Source organism: Manacus vitellinus, unplaced genomic scaffold (assembly GCF_001715985.3).
Source record: "Manacus vitellinus isolate BGI_N305 unplaced genomic scaffold, ASM171598v3 scaffold_25_pilon, whole genome shotgun sequence".
NCBI classification, from domain to species: domain Eukaryota; kingdom Metazoa; phylum Chordata; class Aves; order Passeriformes; family Pipridae; genus Manacus; species Manacus vitellinus.
In genome coordinates, this window is record NW_021939882.1 from 8904058 (window position 1) to 8926919 (window position 22862).

At 39.9% G+C, this 22862-nt stretch overlaps 1 protein-coding gene across 1 annotated transcript in view; it reads right to left on the reverse strand.

Moving 5' to 3' along the window:
- SLIT3 (slit guidance ligand 3) overlaps nt 1–22862 on the reverse strand; it is a 475112-nt gene that overhangs the window by 409612 nt on the left and 42638 nt on the right. Inside the window, exon 4 of the mRNA XM_008928306.3 lies at nt 21063–21134. Coding sequence (XP_008926554.3) covers nt 21063–21134 — 72 coding nt within the window. The remainder of the gene's footprint in view (nt 1–21062; nt 21135–22862) is intronic.

A 22862-nucleotide genomic window follows, 5' to 3' on the forward strand; every position in this document is an offset into this window, starting at 1 on the left:
TTGACCAGCACTTCAGGACACCATCCAGGTGCAGATCACACTCTCTCACCGTTATGGAGTCTTTCTCCATGGTCACTGAACATCCCTGTTCCATCAGCCTCAGAATAAAAGCACTTGACTAAGGCAGGCAACAGGAAAAAGATGGATGGTTTGCTATCAGAACAGCACGATCTGATCTCTGACAATACAAGTCTTGCCCATCAGGAGCTCTTTACAGATGAGTTTCTGGAACATTGGCTTCTGCACTTCCAGTATGTTGACTGCCAGAAGCCAGACCACACAGATCACAGTTGGACAGAGTTTTCTAACTGTGCTAAATTCTCACAAAGACAATAACTTAGCGTATTTATGCATTTGCTTTGTGATTTATTTTGTGCTGCTCAGCTGTTGCCAAACACAGGCCTGGTAAATGCATACATTCCTCCTTAGTACCTGCAGGAATCCCAAGAACCAAGTCATCTTCAAAACATGCATGATACTTCACATATGGAGATCTTCAAAGACAGAAGATTCCTCACCCGATTCTTTGCACAACTTTCAGCAGTTGTACATTTCCTTTTCACGTCTTGAGCTGATGACAGGGAACAACATGCCAGCTTTTCCAGGCACAGAAACACACTGAAAAGCACTCTCACACCATTCATGTGGTTGTTACAGACCTAACTCTTCTTCCTGTGCGAGATCAAAACATTTCACACACAGTACTACACGAAAACAATGTAATTAAAAACATACTCCAAAGTCACTGCGTGTGTCGCTCACGATGCTATTCGTGCATTTACACTGCAGATCTCTTCCACACATCTGGGCATTTTTATGCTTTCTTCTGGTTTTAAGGATGCTGAAAACATGGAGAAATTCCATGTGTTTCCAGGTAGCTGTTACCTCTCCATGCTTTGAAGACTGTCCCATATTTCATACTTGTTCATCCCTCCACTTCACTCCCCAAAAGCACCAGTATATTTTGTCACTGGTTACAGCAGAACATACTCATTCCACAGCAGAGCACTGCCTCAGCCTCAGAGCCAGTGGTCTGTGACTAGAAGTTCTTGTGGTGACCTCTTAATCCCTCAATTAAGAGGTTAAGATCTCCTCAGAAGTACCTTTCAGCCCCTGCATATCACTCTATGCAAACAGAGTCCACAGGGCACTGGGGACAATACAGAACAGATCTGCATCTTTATGCTTCTCAATTCCACTCATCCTTCAGGAATGAATGCCTGAAATCCAGAGAGTCTCCCACCAAGCTCTATTTCACTGCAGGTCCTGGTTATTGCTTCTACACCCAGTTTAGCTACTTCTTAGTGAACAAATTCTCATTTAGGAAATTTATTGTTCTTATGAGACAACACATGAATCTCAAGCACTAACAACAGCCTACTAGACTGCTGATATGCAGCCTAACCTTCCCAAAATGATAACAAAGTCAACACAGATTCACATAATGCTTTTTATATATTACTTTCACAGGTCTGTGGTTTTTTTAAACAATGCAAAACCATCAGTATTATCACTGTGAAGACTTACAGTGTGTCCTCCAGCCAAATGCCTCATGTAAGCTCTCAACTGGTCAGCAAATAGTCCCACATTCACAACTGGGGCTGTGGCAGACACAGTTCTGAGCTTCCACAGCATCTACTAAGCTCCGTGTCATGAGTCATGGATGCTGCTGCTGCTTCCCATTGTTCTGGGCAGAGGAGTGGGGGAAGGACAGCTCTATGTGGGAAAGAACTCCAAGATCTAGACAGCATTTGGCACAGAAGTGTGCAAAGCTCTGCTCATTTACAGTATTGTTCTTGAAACATTAACCTGTAAGTGCTCTGCATTTACTAAGAAATAGGCTGGATAGATTACTTCAAACAATTAGATTAATACACCAAAATATAATACTGACATATAAACTGCAGGGACTCGCCTTTAGGGTAAGTTTTCTGTAACTTATACAGAAGTAAAGAATGTGGAATTGTATTTACTGAAAGTTGAAACACGTAAGGAAATGAAAAATCAGAAAGATCAACTGGAAATGTCATTAGTATTGTGAGGGAGCAAGAAATAAATACAAGTCCAGTGATCAGAAAATAAATCACAGCACTACATAAGACCTGACACACTCTTAGGGAACAGACTGATCAGCACTTCTGTCAGTCCCAGTTGTGGCATAATCAGCTTTTGCCAGTTCAAATGTCCCTGCCCTCTGGGATTGGGAAACAAGGTTGGATAACTTAAGAGTTAACCCAGGTAAAAGGACTTGGTTTTTACCCCTCCACCACAGTGGATTCCTCCCTCTGTTAATCATCCAGAGGAGCAAGTTCCACAGCCAGCCACGGGCATCCTGATGCTCCATAACCACGGCCACTGAGAGAGGGTCAGGGCAGCATCAACACTGTCATTTAGACTAAAACTCCTGATAGGAGCAATGCCAGTCAGTCTGGAGCCCTGGCATCCCTCTGGGATGCTCCAAGCAAGCACCCACGCCTTCCACTGTTAGTCAGGGCAGGGATCCAGGCAGGGCTTGCTCAGCTCCACAGGCTGTGGGTTCCTACTGCACCAAGCTGGTACAATCAATCCCAGCTCCAGCCTGCTCCTGGAATAAGTCAGGGGTATTAAAGGAATGGGGTGAGAGGAAAATGAAGGGGTTTGACTGTGGCAAGACTGTGGTCAGCCACCACCTGTCCCAGGGAGCGGTGGCACAACCTCACTCCACTTTACACCTTGGCAAAGGAGCTGCTCTCCAAGAGCCCTGGCACTGTGGTTTGGGAAGCAACCACAGAAGGGCAAAACAAAACGCCTCTGTTTACTTAGCTGAGGTAAATGAATAAAGAGGTTTGACTTGGAAAGCTGTCCCAGAACCAGGAAACTTCTCCTTGAGTGCTCTCACAAATCACACTCAGCAGGTCTGACCAATACAGCAGGTATTTACAACAGCTTTGCCTCACACCAGAAAAATTCAATGCATTTTGGTGTACTGAGAGTAGTTTCAGTTGTCTGCTTTGCTTTTGGCCTACAGCCCTAATTAGTGTTCTTGCAGAAATATATTTTTGTTATTTGTGAAAAAAAATAATGGTAAAATAATTTTCCATATTCCCTCAATATGCCACATGATTGCTTTCCATTTAGGAATCAGAAAAAATCAGTTTAAAACCATTTTGGGATTACTAATATGTAAAAGCTACCCTCGTTTTAGGTAAGTTTAGTAAGACAAAAATCAGTGGCAATTCATGAGGGAATTCTTTTAATCCACAAAAAAAAAAAAACCAACTGAGTAGCTATTAACTCTTCAGATTTCCTCAATACCTTTTCAGTATTTAAATGCCCTTGTTCCAGCCCTTCTCCATCCTCATGCATCGCTCAGGATGTACATGTCAGCAGCACTAAAATGATGGTAAATTTGACACCAAAAAAAGTCATCTCCTTCTTTGGTATTTTTTTTTTCTTATATTCCCCCTCCCCTTCTCTTTTAAACAAAGTATGGCAACAATTTGATAGCCCAGCAGTGTTTTGCCCTCCTGAACCCTGGCAATGACCCAGAGGATTTGCACTCTCCTGCTAATCACAGGTCTGGCTGTGGCCATTTCCCATGACATAGCTGAAATTCTCCAAAACTTGCCCTCTCAACTTCCCTGCCAGCCCATTCCAAAACTATTTGCTGTCTCCTTGGGCTGTCAATCCCAGCTCTGGCTGCAGCACCAGGGTTGCAAATCTGCCACCCTCACTCCTGACCCCCCAGCAGCAGGAGCTCCCCTGGACCTGCTCTTCAGGCAGCACCACAACAGCAGCAGGAGCAGGTGCTCCCCTGTGACACACACTTTAAAAGGAAACCAAACTTAAATATGAAAAATACACTCTGCACATACTGAAATTGAGAGTTTTAAATATTTATCTCAAGTTAATAAACCCTGTTTCCATTGCAGCCCCTCTGCAATTCCAGGCTCGCCTCACCATCACACGTTCTCTTCAGTGGTGCATAAAACCAGCTCAGACTTATTTTATTTCTTTCTATTAATATCAGGAACCGTGGGGAAAATACAGTCCAATTTGTGAGCTGCCCACATCATTCTATTATGCCATAAAATTGGACAATATCAGTAGTCTTGAAGAAAATTGCAACAAAAATTAAAGTTGCTTCGGTCACTCATTCAGATTTCACCATTCCAAGTTCTTTGTGTTTAACCAAAAAATTCCATCATTTCTCAAGGCAAGGCACAGCTAAACCCTTTGTGTCCTGTCTCTATACCAGGAGACTATTTAAGCACTGATTTACAACTGCTAAAAAAACATCAGCATCTCAGGAACAGGAACGATCACAACTCAGTCCTTTTTTTAGAATTTACTTACTCTTTAACAACTTAAGACAATTCAAGTAGTATCCAATTTTCCCAATATACCCATTAAAACTCAAAGGCAGCAGTTTTTACATCTACAAAATCTTTCATTCAAAAACTGCCATGTATCCCAATAGCTGGGTGTTTATATTATATCCCATTAATACAACAATCCCAGGGCAAACAGTACATTATTGTAACACTTTCATGAAACCTACAGTAGCATGTGCATTTATAATGTGCTTGGGCTGTTGCACTAAACACTGTTTTCATTAAGTATTACATTTTCTTGAAAAATAGTCTGAATTTCCATATAAAGAAACAGTTTCCAAGAGCGACTGGGCATCAGCAAAACATGCAACAGCAGAGATGGAAAAAAGTAACTACCAGGAGGGTCAGGGAAATATATGTGCATGAGGAACAACCATCACACAAAGATGTTTGGCCACCTAAAATGAAATAAATCACCAACTCTTAACACCAGGGCTATCTAACAGTAAACTAACCCTCACAAAGTTACTCAAATCCAAATGCCATCCAATTCTTTAAAGCACAGGCCATTTAAATAATGTACTTACTTCAACAACTTAAAATTCCAACCAGAACACCGAGTCTTGCTCACCACATTCCAGAATTCCTTGCCCTTATCTGGCATTTATTTGCCTTGTTACCTAATAATTAATATTTTCCAAGATGACTTAAAAAAAAATTAAAAAAAAAAAAAATCAGTCCAAGTACTCAACTCATAGTTACTGAATAAATAGTTTTTCCATACAGGATTTTTTGTTTCCCTGAGTTTTTTAATACCTACATAAAATCCTGCAAAAAAAGAGGCCTAATTCCCACAAGAAGTCTCTAAACTTATGTTATAGCAAGTGGAGATAGTTGACAATAACCAAAAATTTTATTGCCCATCCTTTCATTTAAATACTGAAGTGCCCTGGGGTCAATCAAAGGAATAAGAGCATTGCACCTCAAATGTAATTTCTACATTCTCTTGTGAAATATAAAATGTACAACCCTATGAAATGGTAATCAATAATTTCATGTACTATTTTCAATAAGCATCATTGCTACGAGGTAACAAGTGGGATAGATGGATTCATGAGAAGTTACTTGGTAAAATGAGGACTCGAAATTACCTGAAAATTAACAAAGTAAAGAACAGTTTAATAATAAAGGATAATTATGCTGTCTGGAATTATTTAAGATACAGGGCTAAGAGGTGACATATCTTCAGTTTATGAATATCTAAAATGAGGAGCCACTAAATATTAAACGGTTTTAATCAACTCACAAACTGAATTTGTCTTTTATTACAAAGAAAATTAAAAGACAAAAATATTCCAAATATTTAATTTTTCTTCAAAAAATTCAAGTACCTGTCACCTTCACACAATTACCAATTACTTCCCATAACAGTCTCCACAGCATAAATCATTTCTTTGGCTGAGAACTCTGAACTAATTAATCTGCATGACACAACTGTTAAGATTCTGGAATATTTTGTACACACATGGCTCCCACACAAACTCTGTAAGAATTTCTGGGATTAAAAAAACCCACTACTTGAAAAAAAAAATCTTTTGACTTCTACATTTAAGTACAAGTTTGTAATTCAATAACTTAATTGAGTAATTCAAGTTAAGCCTTTCTGGAGGCACTACCAAGAAGTCATTCCCTTCAGCATCAGAGGAATCATGCAAGAAATAGTGTTATATTTTCCTTAGCTGGAGCTTTACCACAAGTTTCAAAACACACATTGGAAATTACATGTTTGTCACCAAAACACTAAGGAACACACTTTATACTTTTAAATAAGCACAGACAATATTAAAGATTACTGACAACAATACTTGTCTCCACAGGGTCATCTCAGCTCTGTCACTTCACCATCTCATTTTATATATTGTTTGGGCCTATTTGAATCTTCACAGACCAACCCCACTTGAGACATGGGCACAATTTTGTAGTAGCTTAAAACATACCTAAAATTCAGCATAGCCCAGTGGATCTTAAGACAACATTTCCTTTCAACGATTTTTTTTAATAGTTGGGATTTTTCTGTAATTTAAATAGACTGCTGACATTGTAGTAACATTACCTTAGAGACTATTTGGAAATAAATTCAAAAATTAGATCAAGATCCTCGGATTAAGATCAGAAAGGGAACAGTCCTTTTGCTCTAGCTGCAACCTGAAACTAAGTTAATAACATTTAAATTCAAAAGCTATGTTCTTAGGTAATGTGAGGTTGAGACCAATTTGCCCTTCTTCCAAATTTCACCATGAGATATAAACAGGAAAATGCCACAGAGCAGGAACTGAAAGCCTTGGCAGGTTGGGGACTGGGTGTTCTGAAAGCCCTCAACACTCACTTATTGACACAGCCACGAGATCCAGGCTGAGGTCAGGAAGGAAACAGGAGCCAACTCTCAACCCCATCCCAAACAACACCCTCTGGGGACCTCAGGATTTTCCTCCTGAAGGCAGGAAAACATGGGTCCTCCAAAAAAAATAAAAAAAACCCCCAAACTGGAAATTCCTGCCCCTCTCTTCAGCCTCCATCCATGCCAAGTCCACTCTAAAAATGACCTCAGGAAGGAAAAACCTGAGAACATGAGCCACCTGTACTTGTGCTGCCTTTTTTTCTTTTCCTTTTTTCATGTTATTTTCTAAGAGGATCTGGGTAGCACCTTTGTGCATGTGTTCTGTAAGAACCCTGACACAGGTCAGTCATTCTGGGTTTATAAGGTGGTTTTAAGCAGGGCAGAATCGAGACACACTCAGGAAATGGAGAAAGCAAATAAGTTTCTCCTACAATAAGGTGCAAGAAGATAAAATGTAAAAACACTGAACACCAAAGGCACATCCTACCTCTGAAAAGGGTGTCAAAGCCAACACTGTGAGTGGATTCAAACAGCACAATTTAGGGTAGGAAACAGCTGAACTTTACTTTCCTCAGCAGCAGTTCATCAGTTCTGGCTCCTGCTGACTTTCAAATTTTGTGGGAGTTGAGAACCAACATCTCACACTCCTGCAAGATGCTGATGAGCACAGTCTTGCAGCTCTTAGCACAGGATCCCCCAGCACCCAGAAAACCCTGTCTCTGCCATTTAATCTTCCATTCTGAATAGAAGGGGAAGGGAAAAAAAAAAAAAAAAGACAAACTCCACAGCTTAGTATCCCATCCACAGTATCTGCCAAACCTTGCACCAGCTAAAAGCTTCCAAACCCTAGCATTAAATACTGTAAATAATACATTTAACCACAGAATATTTCAGGTTGTAGGGGACCTCTGAGGTCATATGGTTCAAATTCCCATTCAAAACACGGCCAGTTAAATGCTAGTGAGGTTAATATGCTGAGTTCCTTCTTATATTGTATGGTATATACATTCTTATATTTCTGGCAAGAAAACTAGAAAAATCTCCTTCTACAGGAGAAAGAAACAAATGACTTGGCCAATGTAAGACTAAATATGAAAACCTTAAGAAGCAGGCACATTAGTGGGGGAAAAAAAACCTAAACAACCCAGTGACTGCTGATGCAAGACATGCCACTGACTGTTTCTACAACTAATCCCCCCAACCTGGACAGATGAATTCAATTGTGGAAAGTTACTTGGAAAAAAAAACCCTCAGTGAAGTAACTAACTGCTGTAAAATTCAATAAGCACAGTTTAAAGTTACACAGAAGTATTGTCACAGGCCATTCAGCACAGTTCTCTAGCTCTTGAATACTCCCTGGCAACTGCTGAAGCTTGTTTCACTAGAAATACTTGAAATTTTCAGAGATTAAAATTGCTTCCACACAGTTTTTAACTGTATTTTCCTTTCAGGTCACCATAAGTAAGGGAGATGCCAGGCTGAAAGCCCAAAGGAAGCTCACTCTGGCATTCTTCCTTCCAACCTGACATTCAAACACTGGTGTACACCTGGGAAAAAGGCTACAGGAAGTCTCTACTTACTGAAATTCTTCCTCCTTTTTGGGACTAGGCTCCAGAGTCATGCCAGAGTGGTAAATCCTCACTTTTCCATACATTATGGTATGCTCAATGTGCCCTAAAGGAAGAGGGAAATCCTTTTCCCCTTTTCATTGAGAACTCCATGAAGTGAATTAAGAGACACACACAAAAAAAAAAAAAATCCACCAGACTGGCAATAAATAAGTCTCAACTCTTTAAGGTATATCACTTATGCTTTTTGCAACACTGTATTTATTTACATCCACAATTTACAAACCTTAACTAGGAAGTGGGAAACAGCCATAGCTCAGATTTTTGCCAAGTCTGACACCCGACACATGGCCTGTTGTAGCCACAGTTATCCCCAGGCCAAGCCAGTGATCAGCCCTTTGTTCGTGGGTTATTGAAACACAATGAAACTGGTTTACCTCATTAAAGAGGAGCTGGAATAAGCTCCAGCTGCAAGACAGTGAGGTGGTCCTCATTTTTGAAAAGCAGCAATGCCATTTGGGAAAAAAGAGTAACAAATAATTCCCTTCCAGCAATCGAAACACCAGATTGGAAGATAAAATAGTGCAAAACCCGAGGCCAGTAAAAAGAAACACTGTTTTCCTTTGAAGTTCACCACCAACTGGGGCAAGTGGCATGTTGCATTCCCCAGGCTTATGGGAAATTTGTTTCCTGTCGTGTCAGGAAAAAAATAACCATTATTGCTGTGGTCCCTCCAGAGCCTGTAATTACTGATGGATGTAAATTACACTGGATCAAAATACTTGACAAATGTGACCTTGAAAGTCAAAACTAAGCAGGCTACCTGAGCAATGTTGTCCTAACTCTGTCCTAGGAAGGACTGGTGGGAATGGGCTCCCTGGGCCAGGCATTTCCCAGTCACACGACAGACATCCAAAAATAAAGAGCGACGGAGCTCCACAGGATTAATTCCTGCAGGTGAGGACGTGTCACTGTGTCCTCTCAGCAAACCCAGGGAAGGGACAAGGGTTTAGGTGTTTTGTTGCAGCCAGTCTGACTGCAACACACAACCCTGGGACTGGTGTTCCAAGAGTAGCCACTGGCAGCCACACAAGCAATTCATGTAGCAGGACACATGTGAGGCCTCCAGAGCAAAGGAAGGGAAGCTGCTGAAGTGAAATACTTTCTACAGACCAGCAAGTTCCCCAGGGCAAATAACACCAAGACACTGCAAAGGTTGCCACTCCTGCAGAAAAAATCCTAATAAAAGACCTAGCATAATATCCCATCAGCTGTGCTCACAAAAGGGGACTCTAAGGTATGGGGTTAATCAAGCAATTATTGGGAAAAAGGAGATTAAGATGGTACAAATGTAAGTAGCTCAAGGGGAAAAAGGAAAAATCCCATCCCAATACTTTTGAAGAGACAGTTACTCTATGCATACATTAGTTGTAGAAAAATCAGTGTAGGGCTCAGAGAGTGATAATGTTCCAGAGCACTCAGCACTTTCTTTAGACAGAAAGGATAGTGACCCAGTGATGATTATCACAACTAACAAGGAGTTCTATTCCTGTGACTGCGTGGTAGGACACAAGATGATTCCCTCAACAAGAGTAACTAACCGTAGAAGCCATAACATTTAATTTCACATTGGATGTCTGACAAGCATTTTCCCCCTCACATTCACCAGGCACCAATATTGTACCTTGCATGTAAAGCACTCAAAATATTAAATTTACTATTCCTTCATAGATCAATAGGAATGAAGTAAATTCGTATCAGCTGTTTCCTGAAGAAATCCTTTCACAGATATGTCTTTAGTAACAGCCCACCAGGGAGTTTACAGAGGCATGTACTTAATTTCAAATAAGCTTCAGTCAATTTTCTCAACAGTATTTGCATTTCCATTGTACAAAACCTCCAACTTCAACCGTGGCAATTACTGTATATTTGAATAATCTCACTAAACTACGTTCCAGAGTATGTCAGGGAAACATGAGAAATCAGCTCATGGACTTTGTACAACACGAGGTGCCATAAGCCTTTATTTTCAGTGTGTTACACTAAGAAATCAAAGCAGCTCAAAGGCACACCTTGTACATCATCCTTGCCTTAGTCATAAGAGTAAGATGATAATGAACCACCCCTGCCAATCTATTCTTGTAACCACGTAACATTTATGACTTGCACGAGTTATTTTAATTTTGTTTCATGGATAGTTTCTACTCCTGTAAGTTTTCCAGTGCAGGCTGCACTTGGGATATGGAACTGCATCAGGCTCCACATCCAACCCCTCCTGGCTCAGCCCCACACTGACCCTTCTGACAGGCACACACTTGCCTCAGGCTACAATCCCACAGCTTCTCTCAACCAAAGGGGATTTGAATCATAACGAAATCCTGGATCATTTACGACCAGACACGTATTTCAAAAGCAAACATAGTGCATTTAAAAGTAACAGCAGCATTGGTTTGGGTGACCTCTAAGTGTCTGAAGTACCTTAACCAGGCCTGCCCTATTAGCCCTGTGAAACACATGGAAAAGTTGCAGAAAGCCTGACTTAAGCTTCCCATTGTACACATCACAGACATCAAGAAGGAAACCAAATGAGAATTAAAGCAAGGAAGAGTTTGGCCTGGCATCATTTTACCCACCAAACCCTTAACTCAAGGGGCACTCTGACTGTAAAACAAAGCCCTGCAGGTAAAGCCCAGTTCTGCTGCCACAAAGCAGTCAGCAGGAGAACTGGATGTCAGAAAACTGGTGATGAGAAATGGTCTTTTCTTTTTGAAGATGCTGATCAAAATCAAGACTTCATGTGCAGCACTTATAATTTAACCCTCATTAGTATCTCTACACCAATGATCACGTCTCCTATTTCTACTAACCACTCACACACTAAAAGAAATTCTCATTATCTCCAACATATTTCTTAAGTATTTGAAAGGACTTTTACAAGACGATGAGTGTAAACTCCTCTTTGGCCTCAGGATGACAGTCTATTATAGAAAGCAACAGAAATATTTACATTATCATTATGATATTTTTCCTGTTACGCAGATGAGATGTCTGTGCTTCAGGTCACCAGTTCAATCTGTTCCTACTTTAAGTCTGTGTGAGGAAATGGCCTCAATGTGAAAATAATGCCAAATGCTCCAATTCTCATCTCCTATATACAAAAAAAAAAAAAAATTGTTATATTTGTTCTTCATTTTCTCCTAGTTGCAGTAAAGACAATTTACATGTGGATTTCCCACTGCTTCTCTTAACCATGGACAGGACCACAGCAGCTCCAGACCACTGGCTGAGCACTCAGCAAAACACTTTACAGCTCCTTTCAGTGTTCAGCCAACAGGGAAAGGCAGAAAATATTCACATATGAATGAATTGACTAAAAGGAAGTTTTTAAACAAGAAAAGCAATATCTATATAACAATATTTTATGTGCAGGTACCCCATGATGTGCTGACATTTGCAGACTGGCTCTAACAGCAAGGCCAAAAAGCCACATTATAAAGCAAATGCAGTAAATCTGACTGTGACAAACTCAGAGTTGCACAGTCAGACTAACAGGGTTATCCAGTTTCCGGAAAAGAAACTGCCTATAAACCATCAGGTCAGAATCCCTACAGTAATAATATACCTGTGATATAACCTAATTAATCTCCAACTGCGACCTACACAGCTACTCAATCCTCTGTCGAGCTTAATAAAAGCAGCCCGGGAGGGCCACAGACAAATCCAGGGGCAAGAGCGGCTCCCCAGCCCTGCCCTCGCCACAAATCAACCCAGAGGAACCAGAACACAGCACTGCAGGGAGCTACAGCACTTGAACTGGTGCTAACAGAAGCAAAGTCCCCGAGTTCTGAAGGCTAATGTCAGAAAATGGCAAGCCAATAATGCCCACCCCCAAGGGCTGTATTTTGAGAGCTCTCTAACAGCTCTCAGAACCAGAGGTTGAGTCACTGTGTTCTTCCCCCCATTTTGACTTGTCACTCTGCACACAGAAGCTGAAGCCAGTTAATAAGGACACATTTCAGAGCTGGCAGAAGACACGGGGTCACCCTGAGAACCCACGTCCCCAGCTCTGTAGGGGATGACTAACCAGGGAGCCCCGACCCAGCCGGCTTTGCTGCAGCTCAAAGAGGTTGGGGAAGTTCAGAAAAGCCTAATTTTGCCAGGCATCTCCAGGATGCTCTCAAATGTTGTGGAGAAAAGAATGAACTCTAATAGGGATTAATGTCTAATTGGACAAAGTAAGTACATGCTGGATTTTATCAATACTCCTTGTTTGATATTAAGAGTAAGACAAATTTTAAGAAGCATCAGAAACCATTTACAACAGCTCTGCTGATGCAGAGTCCTAGGCTGGACTTAGTAAGTTTAAAAGGCTACTATTGGTGTTAGTAAAATAAACTAAGCCTTTTCCAGTTCAGGATTGTGTTGAACACTCAATAACAGTATAATAATTTTTAATATGTTATCTCCAAGCCATGTGATTTGAAACTAGAATATGTTTGAGAGTGCTCTAAAAACCTTGAGGAAAATAGACACCCAGCAACATGGTTAAAGCCACCAAATAATTGCCAAATCATTAAGTGGAAAATTAATCCCAAAACTGGGAACCTCCTGATTTCTTGAGCTAAACATCAGTGAAAAGAGAATGTCACCTTTCAAACAGCACAGGAAAAAGCAGTAGAAATGCAAGGTAGTAATTACTGAGTTAAAAGAGTAGAAAAACCTATTTCCAAGGCAGACTTATGCTTAATCTGCATGTGTGGCATTTCTTCTCGAAATGTATAATCCTTTGCCACAAACTCCCTTAAATAGCTTTGTAATAAGATGACCTGATCACAGAAGTTGGCAATAAGAACCTTCTTAGAAGAAAGACGCCACTGAAACCCAGCAGTAATTTTTGCAAAGAACACCCTTTCTTCCCCAATCGTGCCTGTTTCCCCTAAGAGGGGAAATAAGACATCTGCACACTATCACTTCAAATAACCAATTTTACACGTGGGAAAAGCAGCACTGAGGAGGAAGCCTTCTGGCTTTTCAATATGTTTTCTTTTGTTTTCTACTCTCACAATATTTATAATAATAAATCTTTTGTTATATTTTTTAATTGTTCTTCTGGACTAATTTGAACAGAAAAAAAAAAATCCTTAGACTCTTCAAATAAAACTGGTATTTCCATTTTAAAAAAAAAATGGTTACGTACATTATTTACAACCAGAGCCCAAAAGATCATCTAGAATGCCTTCAGCTTGATAAATGGTGTAAATGTCATCCAGCTATCTGCAGCACAAGTTTCTGACCTAATGCACATCTTTCTCAAGCCAGAAGTGCACCCCAGAGACCAGCAAACACTTACTGTAATTATTTACTGTCTTCTAAAAAGACCTGCTGTGATCTATACACAGTAAAACTACAATTACTGGATGTGGATAAAACCACAAAAACACCCTGTTACAAGCCCATGCTCTTCTGTCATGGCAACAGTGTAACTCAAACTCCTGTAACAATTGAATTGTCGGGATCCTGCTTTAATGGGAAACGATAATGGAGCTCTGAGGCAGCAACCCGGGAGAGCTTGCTTTCTAGAAAGAGAACAAACAGAGAAATAAAGAGGACACCAAGAAAATTTATGATCTGGTTGCTTTTCCAAACACAGCTCCTGATGACATCCCCAGGAGAAAAGAGGCTGAATTTGATCAAGAGTCATGATTTGATACTCTGTGCCTGCTGAGGAGCAGGTTGGGAAGGAGGGTTTACAAGCAACACTTCTGGTAAGGCTTTCAGCAGCAAATCCTTGGCAAAGCATACCCATGTGCAACAACCCCCTGGCTACAATAAACATCTTATAAAGGCACTCAAAGGAAAGCAGACATTGGTAAAATCTGACACACACCACACTCCTCAAACTCCAGCCGGGACATGCTGACTTACCCAGACCAACCCCTGACTGCAGCACAGCACAATGGAACAACATCACACAGCAGAGGTAAGAAAACCTGCATATTTATGTTTAACCAGGGCAGCCTCATAAGTAAAGATGTAACTAAGTAGTTCCAGCTATTCTTACTAGGAATCATCTAAAGAAACTACTCACACAAAATCAAACACACACACACACACACTGCACAAGCAGTAACATGAGGAAGCAGGCAAGTCAAGAAAAGAGATGGAAAATTGTAATGCATTGAAATAAAACTAAAAGCCAACGTGACTAACAATTAAACATACCACATGGGTTTTCAGTGTCTAATAAGTTTATCACTAAAATTGCTTTGAAGCGTGCAAATCCACGCAGCAACACACAATTCTCACCAACATCTCCAAAGAGTATGAATGACAGGATAAACCATTGTTTCTAGGCAGTTTTAATGTGGTTTTAACACCTAGCTCAAGAAAAATTAAGCAGTGAAGGTATTATTAAATAATAAAACTTTCCCTGCAAATTCTTCAGCAATATTTGGTATATTTTGTGTATGTTTGTGTAGATGTGCTTTCTTGATTGTAATATCCCCTTAAAAATTACTGATAACCCCCATATTCCCTGTTTCCTGGTGCTCCTCCAGATATCATAGTTACATTTAGTTATTTGCCTGTTTTACAGAACACACACACCTTATTAGCTATGATGTGCATTTGCTGCACACCAAACTAGAAAACTCAGATGATCCATCACAATGCACAGCTGTGGCCATAAAGCACAGAGGAGATTTTTCTTATTTCAGGAAGAATAATTTTTCTTATTTCAGGATGAAAACATTTTAAAAGCAAATTAAATGTTATCAGATAAAAGGCAATTTAAACTTCATTACAAATGACAGTGGATCAGTGCAAGTTCATGAAGTTCCACATGCTACCCTCTCTCATCCTTCCAAAAACAGCAGTTCTATAAGGAGGTTGATGTCAGGTAGTTCCTGACAATCATTAATTTAAAGGAAAAGTGACAGGTTTCACTTTCCAGTTTGGTTCAATGATTCAATTAAATGTTTGAGTAGCACTTGAAAAAGCAAAAGAGTCACTGATAGCCACTGACATCTCCCTGGGAAACACGAATTTCCAATTAAGAGATTGGAAGGTGCAGCCCAGGGTGAGACAGGCTGTCCTCCTGCAGCCCAGGGAGCTCCAGGGTGGAGCAGATGGGTGCCCAGAGGAGGCTGTGATCCTGTGGGAAGCAGGAACAGGGGCCAGGCAGGACTTGCAGCCCCATGGGAAGAGGAGCCCAGGCTGGAGCAGGGGAAGAGTGTGAGGAGCCCTTTCCCAGAGGAGGAAGGAGCAGCAGAGATGGAGTGTGATGAACTGACTGTAACCCCATTCCCTGTGCCCCTGCACTGCTGGGGGGGAGCAGGGAGACAATTCAGAAAGTTAAGCCCAGGAAGAAAAAAGGGGTAGGGGAAGGTGTTTTAAGATTTAGTTTCATTTCTCGTTACTCTGCTCTGATTGGATTGGTAATAAAGTGACATCCCTACAGTCAGGTCAGGTTTTGCCCATGATGGTGACTGGTGAGTGACCTCTCCTGCCCTTCTCTCTCCCCACAAGCCATTCCCTAGACTCTCACCCCTTTGCAACTGAGGAGAGTAATGCTAGAGCAGCTTTGATGGGCACCAGCACCCAGCCAGGGTCAACCCAGCACACAACCTCAGCCTTCTGTGAGTCTGCTAAAATTGAATATTGCCTCTTTTTAAGGCTACTCAGAGAATTCATACTGAGTGCTACAAGTACTGACTCACTATTTTACCCATCCATCAATCAGCTTTCAAAACATTCCACTGTGCAAGAAACAGGCATCCCACCGATCCAGCTTTGACAAATCTCACAGTGCTACAAATATTGACATTGTGTTAAAAACAAGCAACTTATTACACAGTGGCTGTACCTGATACTAAGAGGCCATCCCATTTTATTGGAACAAGTAACTGATCTACATCTCCACTTTGCTGATCTTGCTACTTCAGTAACAATTAGAGATGAACATGATAAAACGTTGGGACACCATAACTAGAAAGTTTAAGTACCATGAGATTTTAAAGGTATTATGGACACACAGCCACGAACCTGTTTTGTCTCAGAGTTCAGGATCACAGGGCTCTGCTCCCACACTACAAGGTCCAGCCTTGATATGAAATCTGAATTCTGATACTACCCTAAAAAGTAAACAATTTCAGAGCCTAATGGATGCTTCCACCAACCTGATACTTCTGGTATCAAATCTCAGTATCTCAGTCTCCAGAGCCTGGTTTATTTAGTCAAGTGACAACTAAGACAGCTCATTAAAAGTGAAGAGACCCACCAAATGGTCTGTGGCTATAAATGCATGGAGGCATCACTACAGGACTTGAGTTTAGAGCACTTCTAAGAGTGTTTTTTTCACCCACACAAAGGAGCTTTACCTTGACTACTTAGCAGCTGGTTGAGGTAGGGAGGCTTCAACAGAGAAATCAATATATTCCTACATGACAGGGTGTTTGTGGGGGAATGGGCCTGTTTCCCCGTTTTGTTTGGTTTTTAAAGATAAATAAGTATCTCATGGACTACTAGCATCCTTGCTTTTTACTGAAAAGCAGAGGCACTACAATCATTTTATACACCAGCTGTGCACACAAAGGATACCAAGGATTCCAGTACTCACAAAGCTTTGTTTACAAACTTGGCTAATAAATTTCATTGGTTGTTTTGGATATTAGAAAGTAATTACCTTGGAATCAAAACCTGGGTTTATAGCTGTTAAATTACATGTTTCATTTTACTATATGTTCTCATCACTTGTATTAATAATACCTTTTACTTTATGACTAGATATCAGTAAATATCTGAAACTGTTAAAAAAAAAAATCTTTCTTGTTTCTAATACTCAATTTATTAAAAATGCCTTTTCCTTGATTCAGTTCTCTCATTAGAAGTGCCTGCAGTTTGAATTATTAGATAATTATCCCAGATAAAACAGTTTAAGAAGCTTTAAAACCCAGGCAGTCAAGGCAACAGAGCAATGAGAAACATTTCCACCAGAGAACCCAATCAAGGGTTCATCCAACTTAAACTTAAAACTCTTATCTAAACCAAAGCAAACAAAATCCATGAGTCTCCAAGCCAAATCTTTCTAGGAGAAAAGGCTCAAAAACCTTATGAGAAACTCGTTTTGTGGGACATTTCACATTCCACTTCAGGTTTATTTCACTATATATATTCCTGCTTCTAATAACAACCAGATGTGACAACGAAGTCTGTCCAGCACTGTAAAAGATACAAGGATATCCTGAAGCTCAGCATTTTGGGAGAGGCTTGGAGAAAAAAGGCAAAGGTACCTGGAGGTGAAGTGAAGGTTGAGGGAGCAGTTAGAATCTGAGCAGCATTCTAAATTCAAACTCATTAGTTATCAAAAAGGCTGCATTTCAGTGGAAATGCCCCATGCCCTGAGCCAAGGGTGCTATGGTGGCACACAAGGAAACCATCAGGGACACCAGCACTGCTCTTCCAAACTCTGTGTGTATGAAACAGCATAAGAACCCAACAGGTTTCTTCTCCAGTTTTTTCAAGCACATCATTGACAAGAAACAATGTCCTACGCTGTGATTTCCAGCAGCAACAAGGCTGAAGAGATTCTGCTGCTACTGAACCACATAAATAAAGTTGGTTCCTCCAGAAAACCCCAAGGAAGATTTCAGCCCAGCTGACAGAACACTGAGGAAAGTCTTCAGTTAGTTTTGCAAGCTTTAACTACTCCTGAAACATTAACAGGTCTTCCTTGAAACCCTCCAGCACACAAAATTCCTGCATGTTTAAGCAGGTCAGTCACTCCACCTCCACCAATTTCTATTCATGCTAATAAATAAGTTCAACTTTTAAACTCTTATCAAGTTACCAAAGTTAAAATGTCATCTTTCTGTTTAGTTTTGCATTTAAAAAATAAAATCAAATCAAGCTTGTATTTCATTAACAAACCCATAGGGTGTTACATTCACTGCAATCCTGCTGAAGAGAGCAGCTGTAAGAATCACAGAATTCATCTGTATTTCCTACACGTCCATGTGGACAAGACTATCCAAAATTTACAGTTTGGACACATTGCACAGTAATATTTAGTTCCTAAAATTTTGCATCATTTGAGGTGTAGCAAGCTTCCACAATTAAAATACTCAATTTTAGACTTTCTACTTTATGAGGATTGTAATTATTAAGAATAAAATAATGGACTAATAGTAACACACAGTCAAGAGTTTGAAAATACATCAGCAGAAATAATACAGCTTTAGCATGGACAATTAAAATTAAGATCAGTATTATCTACACTTTTTAATGTTCATTTTCATTCACTCCTCATAAATCCCACAAAATCTCCATCACCTCTGCATCGGTCTGTCTTTGCTTCACTACTTTTATTCCCTTTCATCACTTTCTCAGCTATGCTTTCTTCTTGAAAGGCTGGGGCAGAGCAGCTGGGAGAGGAATGTAAGCACCAAAACCTCTTCACTGGAGCATTTTACCCATTTGTGAACAGAGTGGCACTGCTGAATTTCAGACACTTCATAACAGAAAGAACAACTCTGACTCTCCAGTAGTAGGACCACGACAGTAACACAAAATAATAGAAAGCAACCATATATATGTGTGTGTGTATTTTTACAAGTTATAGTGGGAAAAAAAATTCTCATTCTCATCCCATGACTGCAAAACATAAAACCAAACCACACTTGGGACTCTACGAGTTCACTTAGCTAAGATTTATTTACTTAAAATGCACACTGTATTTATATAACACTTGTATCTTCAAAAGAAAAAGCAAGTTTCTTCTGACAAACAGTGTTAAAGTGATCTATCTAATGCACTATTAAACAGTAAGCAAGACTTTGAGTGAATGTCAGTGAATAAAGACAAATGTTCCGACAGCATCCGTTGGGAGGCATTACAGAACACAGCATTCAGATTAATCATTCTAGTCTGTGTAATTTTATTACAATCTTCATATTCTAAAAGCAAAATGATTTTCCTTGCTGTTAAGGACTATCATGTATCAGAGTTATATGATCTACTAAAAAATACACTCTCTGGTATTGGAAAACCTCTGCTATTTTCTGTTTGTTGCTTTGTGCAAGGCACAAGTTATCAACACACCCCACCTTCCACCAAACCACAAACTACCAGAAAGTTCTTTCAGCCTCATGATAGCCACGCAGAGGGATTTTCAACATGTTAAACTGCAATTTGTAGTGATACAGGTAAACTCTCTGAAAGTTTTTTATCTCGAAAGCATCACCATTTCCACAGACGACCAACCCACACGAACCAGCTCTTCTAAGAAATAAATACAACTGGCACCTTCCAGAGAGCAGACTAAGATATCTGCAAGTACCAGCTCAATGTTACACTCAAGAGGAGTTCCAAGATACAACATTTCAAAACCATGCAAAGAACTTTAGGAAATACAACACAATTGTTCAGCCCGAGCAAATATATTCTAGGGCATTCAATAGTCACGACAAAGCTTGCAAAAGAAGTCCAACAAAGATTTTGCAATGATTTTAAGACTAAAAGACAGCTATAACTTATAATTATTGATGTTTTTATACCTTTTTTTAATCTGCAGCACAAGGTCATTGAATTACTTGTACAGCTTTTCATGAGCAAGTTTGGACGACACCAAAAGTTCATTACGGAAATTCTCCAAACTATCAGTACCACTCGCTGCACAACACTCTACAACTCTCCTCTTTAAATAGCCATGGTTCCAAAATTCATCTGCACTATCACCACATGGTTTGTATGTCCACAGGAAGAAAAATTTACTGCACTGCCCAAATGGTTGGTTTGGTTGCAGATAGAGGTATTTAAACACTTATGAAAACTCCAAATGAATGGAGCAACTTTTCAACCAACAAGGAGTAGTAACTTCACAATTTCACTGACCAAATCACAAATCTCAGTATCTGATCTGCCATAAACAAACCCAAGCATTAAAAGAACAGCTTCATTATCTAGAATATCTTTCAAAAAGCCAGTGTGGATCATGAGTTTAACTTTGTCAGGATCCAAAAACCAGTTTCAAGCAGCTTTTGACAACTCCTTTAGAAAGGCAGATGATTCTTTTCTTGATAAGTAACTGTGCAGGCACCTCATCATCCATTTTATTTTCATACACTTTTTAAGGATATATTTAAAAAATCATCCAGTCATTGTGCTAACACCACCTCTCCCTCCTCCCACCAAAAAGAAATAATTCCAAGCTCCTGTTAGCCTTCTCTGCTGTTGACATGATACCATCTAATCATCTTAGAGCAGTTTTTATATTTCAAGGAAAAAAAAATTCTTTACCTCTCCATACTTCCTCATCTTCCTGACTGACAAGGCAACAACCAGAACTTGGCTGGGCTGCCTGACAATGCCTTGACTTAACTAAAAAAAATGATAATTTTTTAAGCTAAAAAAAATAAATCTAACCGTGCATTATTTTTAAATAAGAATATGCAGTCTCTCTTTGTGGACATCTAGAGTGTACTGGATATGAGAAGCTGCCACATTTCATGGTTTCTATAAACCTACATAGAGAGTTGAAAATCAGTCACCTTGATGTCATCACGGTGAACATATGAGAAACAGAAAAATTTTGTGGTTTCTCCTCCCTCTGATATTTATGCTCTATCCAATTACCACTGCACACATGCAAACACACCCTTAAAAAACCCTTACCAACTAGCAGTTTAATATCACAGAAATTAAATCTCTCACCACAGTCAAAACACAACCACGGAAATCTGTAAAGCAAGGGACACACAATAGAAAAATAAATCAGATTATACTTACAGTCTAGTTAACTTCTGTGTGTTCTGAAAAAGCAGCTCTGGAAGGACTTGCAATTTATTCTTGTTCAAACGCCTAAAAAGTAACAATTAGAATTAAAAAAAATTAGATTATCTGCCACTTTAAGAAGTTTATTCTATGATACATAAACATGAAGCTCACACTGTACATGCTGTGAACTCTGCACAGGATGCATCGTGCACACAGGAGCCAAAGTGATTGTGTCACCTGCAGATCACCTGCCTACATCTGTGAGTTACAGAGTCAAGGAACAGTCACCACAAAGTCTGACTGTTTTTATATGGATAAGTACACAAATATTTTTTTTCAGTTTCCCTCTGGATGCCAGTAAATCACACACTCAGCTCACACTGTTCTAGGAACAGCTACCAGCAGGTACCTGGATTTTCTCTCTCTCCTTCTAAAAATACAGGCACAGAAAAACAGTACCTTAACCAACCAAGATTATTCCCAGCTTGGCTGTTATTTCTACAGTATAAACAATTATTATTCTTTTTTTGAAGGACTTCCTTGAAACTTCACTTTGCAAACAGGAGCACTCTTGTAGAACACAAGAACATATGGGTAAACCAGACCACTGTGCGGTGACTTGAAATAGAATATTAATCTGGAAGATTCTTCCAGGAACATTTTAGAGAACAGATTAATGTTTGCACATTAGTCCCTTTTACTCAAAGTTTTACACTGATGACAACTTGCCAGTTTTCAGAAAACAACTGTTACAAGCTATTCCAGCCCAGTAGCTATAAAAAGCACGAGCCTCCTCTCCTTGAAAGGCGTGACAGCCCCGTGAAATCCAAAAGCAGCTCTACTTGTAAGACACAATCTTTTTCTTCAACCCTTTTTCTGTTGTTTGACAATAAAAACACAGTCTCTTGCTTTATCCTAATGAAGTGGACCTGAACTAATCACACACAAGTCCCTGTTCTAAACAGGAAGCTGCGTCCTGTAAATTCATTTATGAGCCTGTCTTTATGCCCCCTTTGTTCCCAATCTACCTGACAAGTTAACTTGGATAGAAGATCTATATTTTTTGCTGAAGTTTTGATCTCCAAAAGACACCTGGAACTTTCATAAATCTACTGCTACTTTGCACCCAATATCTGGTTTCCAGTTTTCCTGCACACTGAGTAATCTCACTATCAGAATTCAAGAATTTTTGGAACTGAAAGCCCTTCCTCAGAGATCAAACTAATGTTGTGGGGTTTCACATGGCAGAGATTTCACATGGCTACCATATGAATGCGTCTTGCAAGATAAAGGGGTGATGGGAGGAAAGAGGAGTATTAACTTCTCTTTCTGACACCTAGAACAGATCAAAGGCTGCTCCTGCAATCCTGCTCCCAGAGCCTGTGCATCACACACACCACATGCTGCCTTCAGCAGAGACAAATATGGGTTATTTCCTAGTGCTTTTACCAACTCCCCAATTTCACTCCTCAGATAAATGAAGAAAACAGTAAATAAAACTCTAAACAAGAACATGAGAGATACTAAGCACTACTTTGCATTTGGGAAAGGAAATGGGAAGATGTAAAACTGGATTTGCTTACATCCATGTGACATTTCACAATTCTATACCTAAATAAGCTTAATCTTCATCTTATTTAATTCAAGTTCGATGGTAATGTTCTACTTAACCCTCATCAAATTCATTACTTCAGCTAAGCATGTTTATCTTCTAGAGTAACAGGATGAAACATAAGGAAGAAAAATACTTATGATAATGTAGGGCTTAGCACTCCTCAGCTCCATCCTCATCCACCAAGACTACCACCAGTT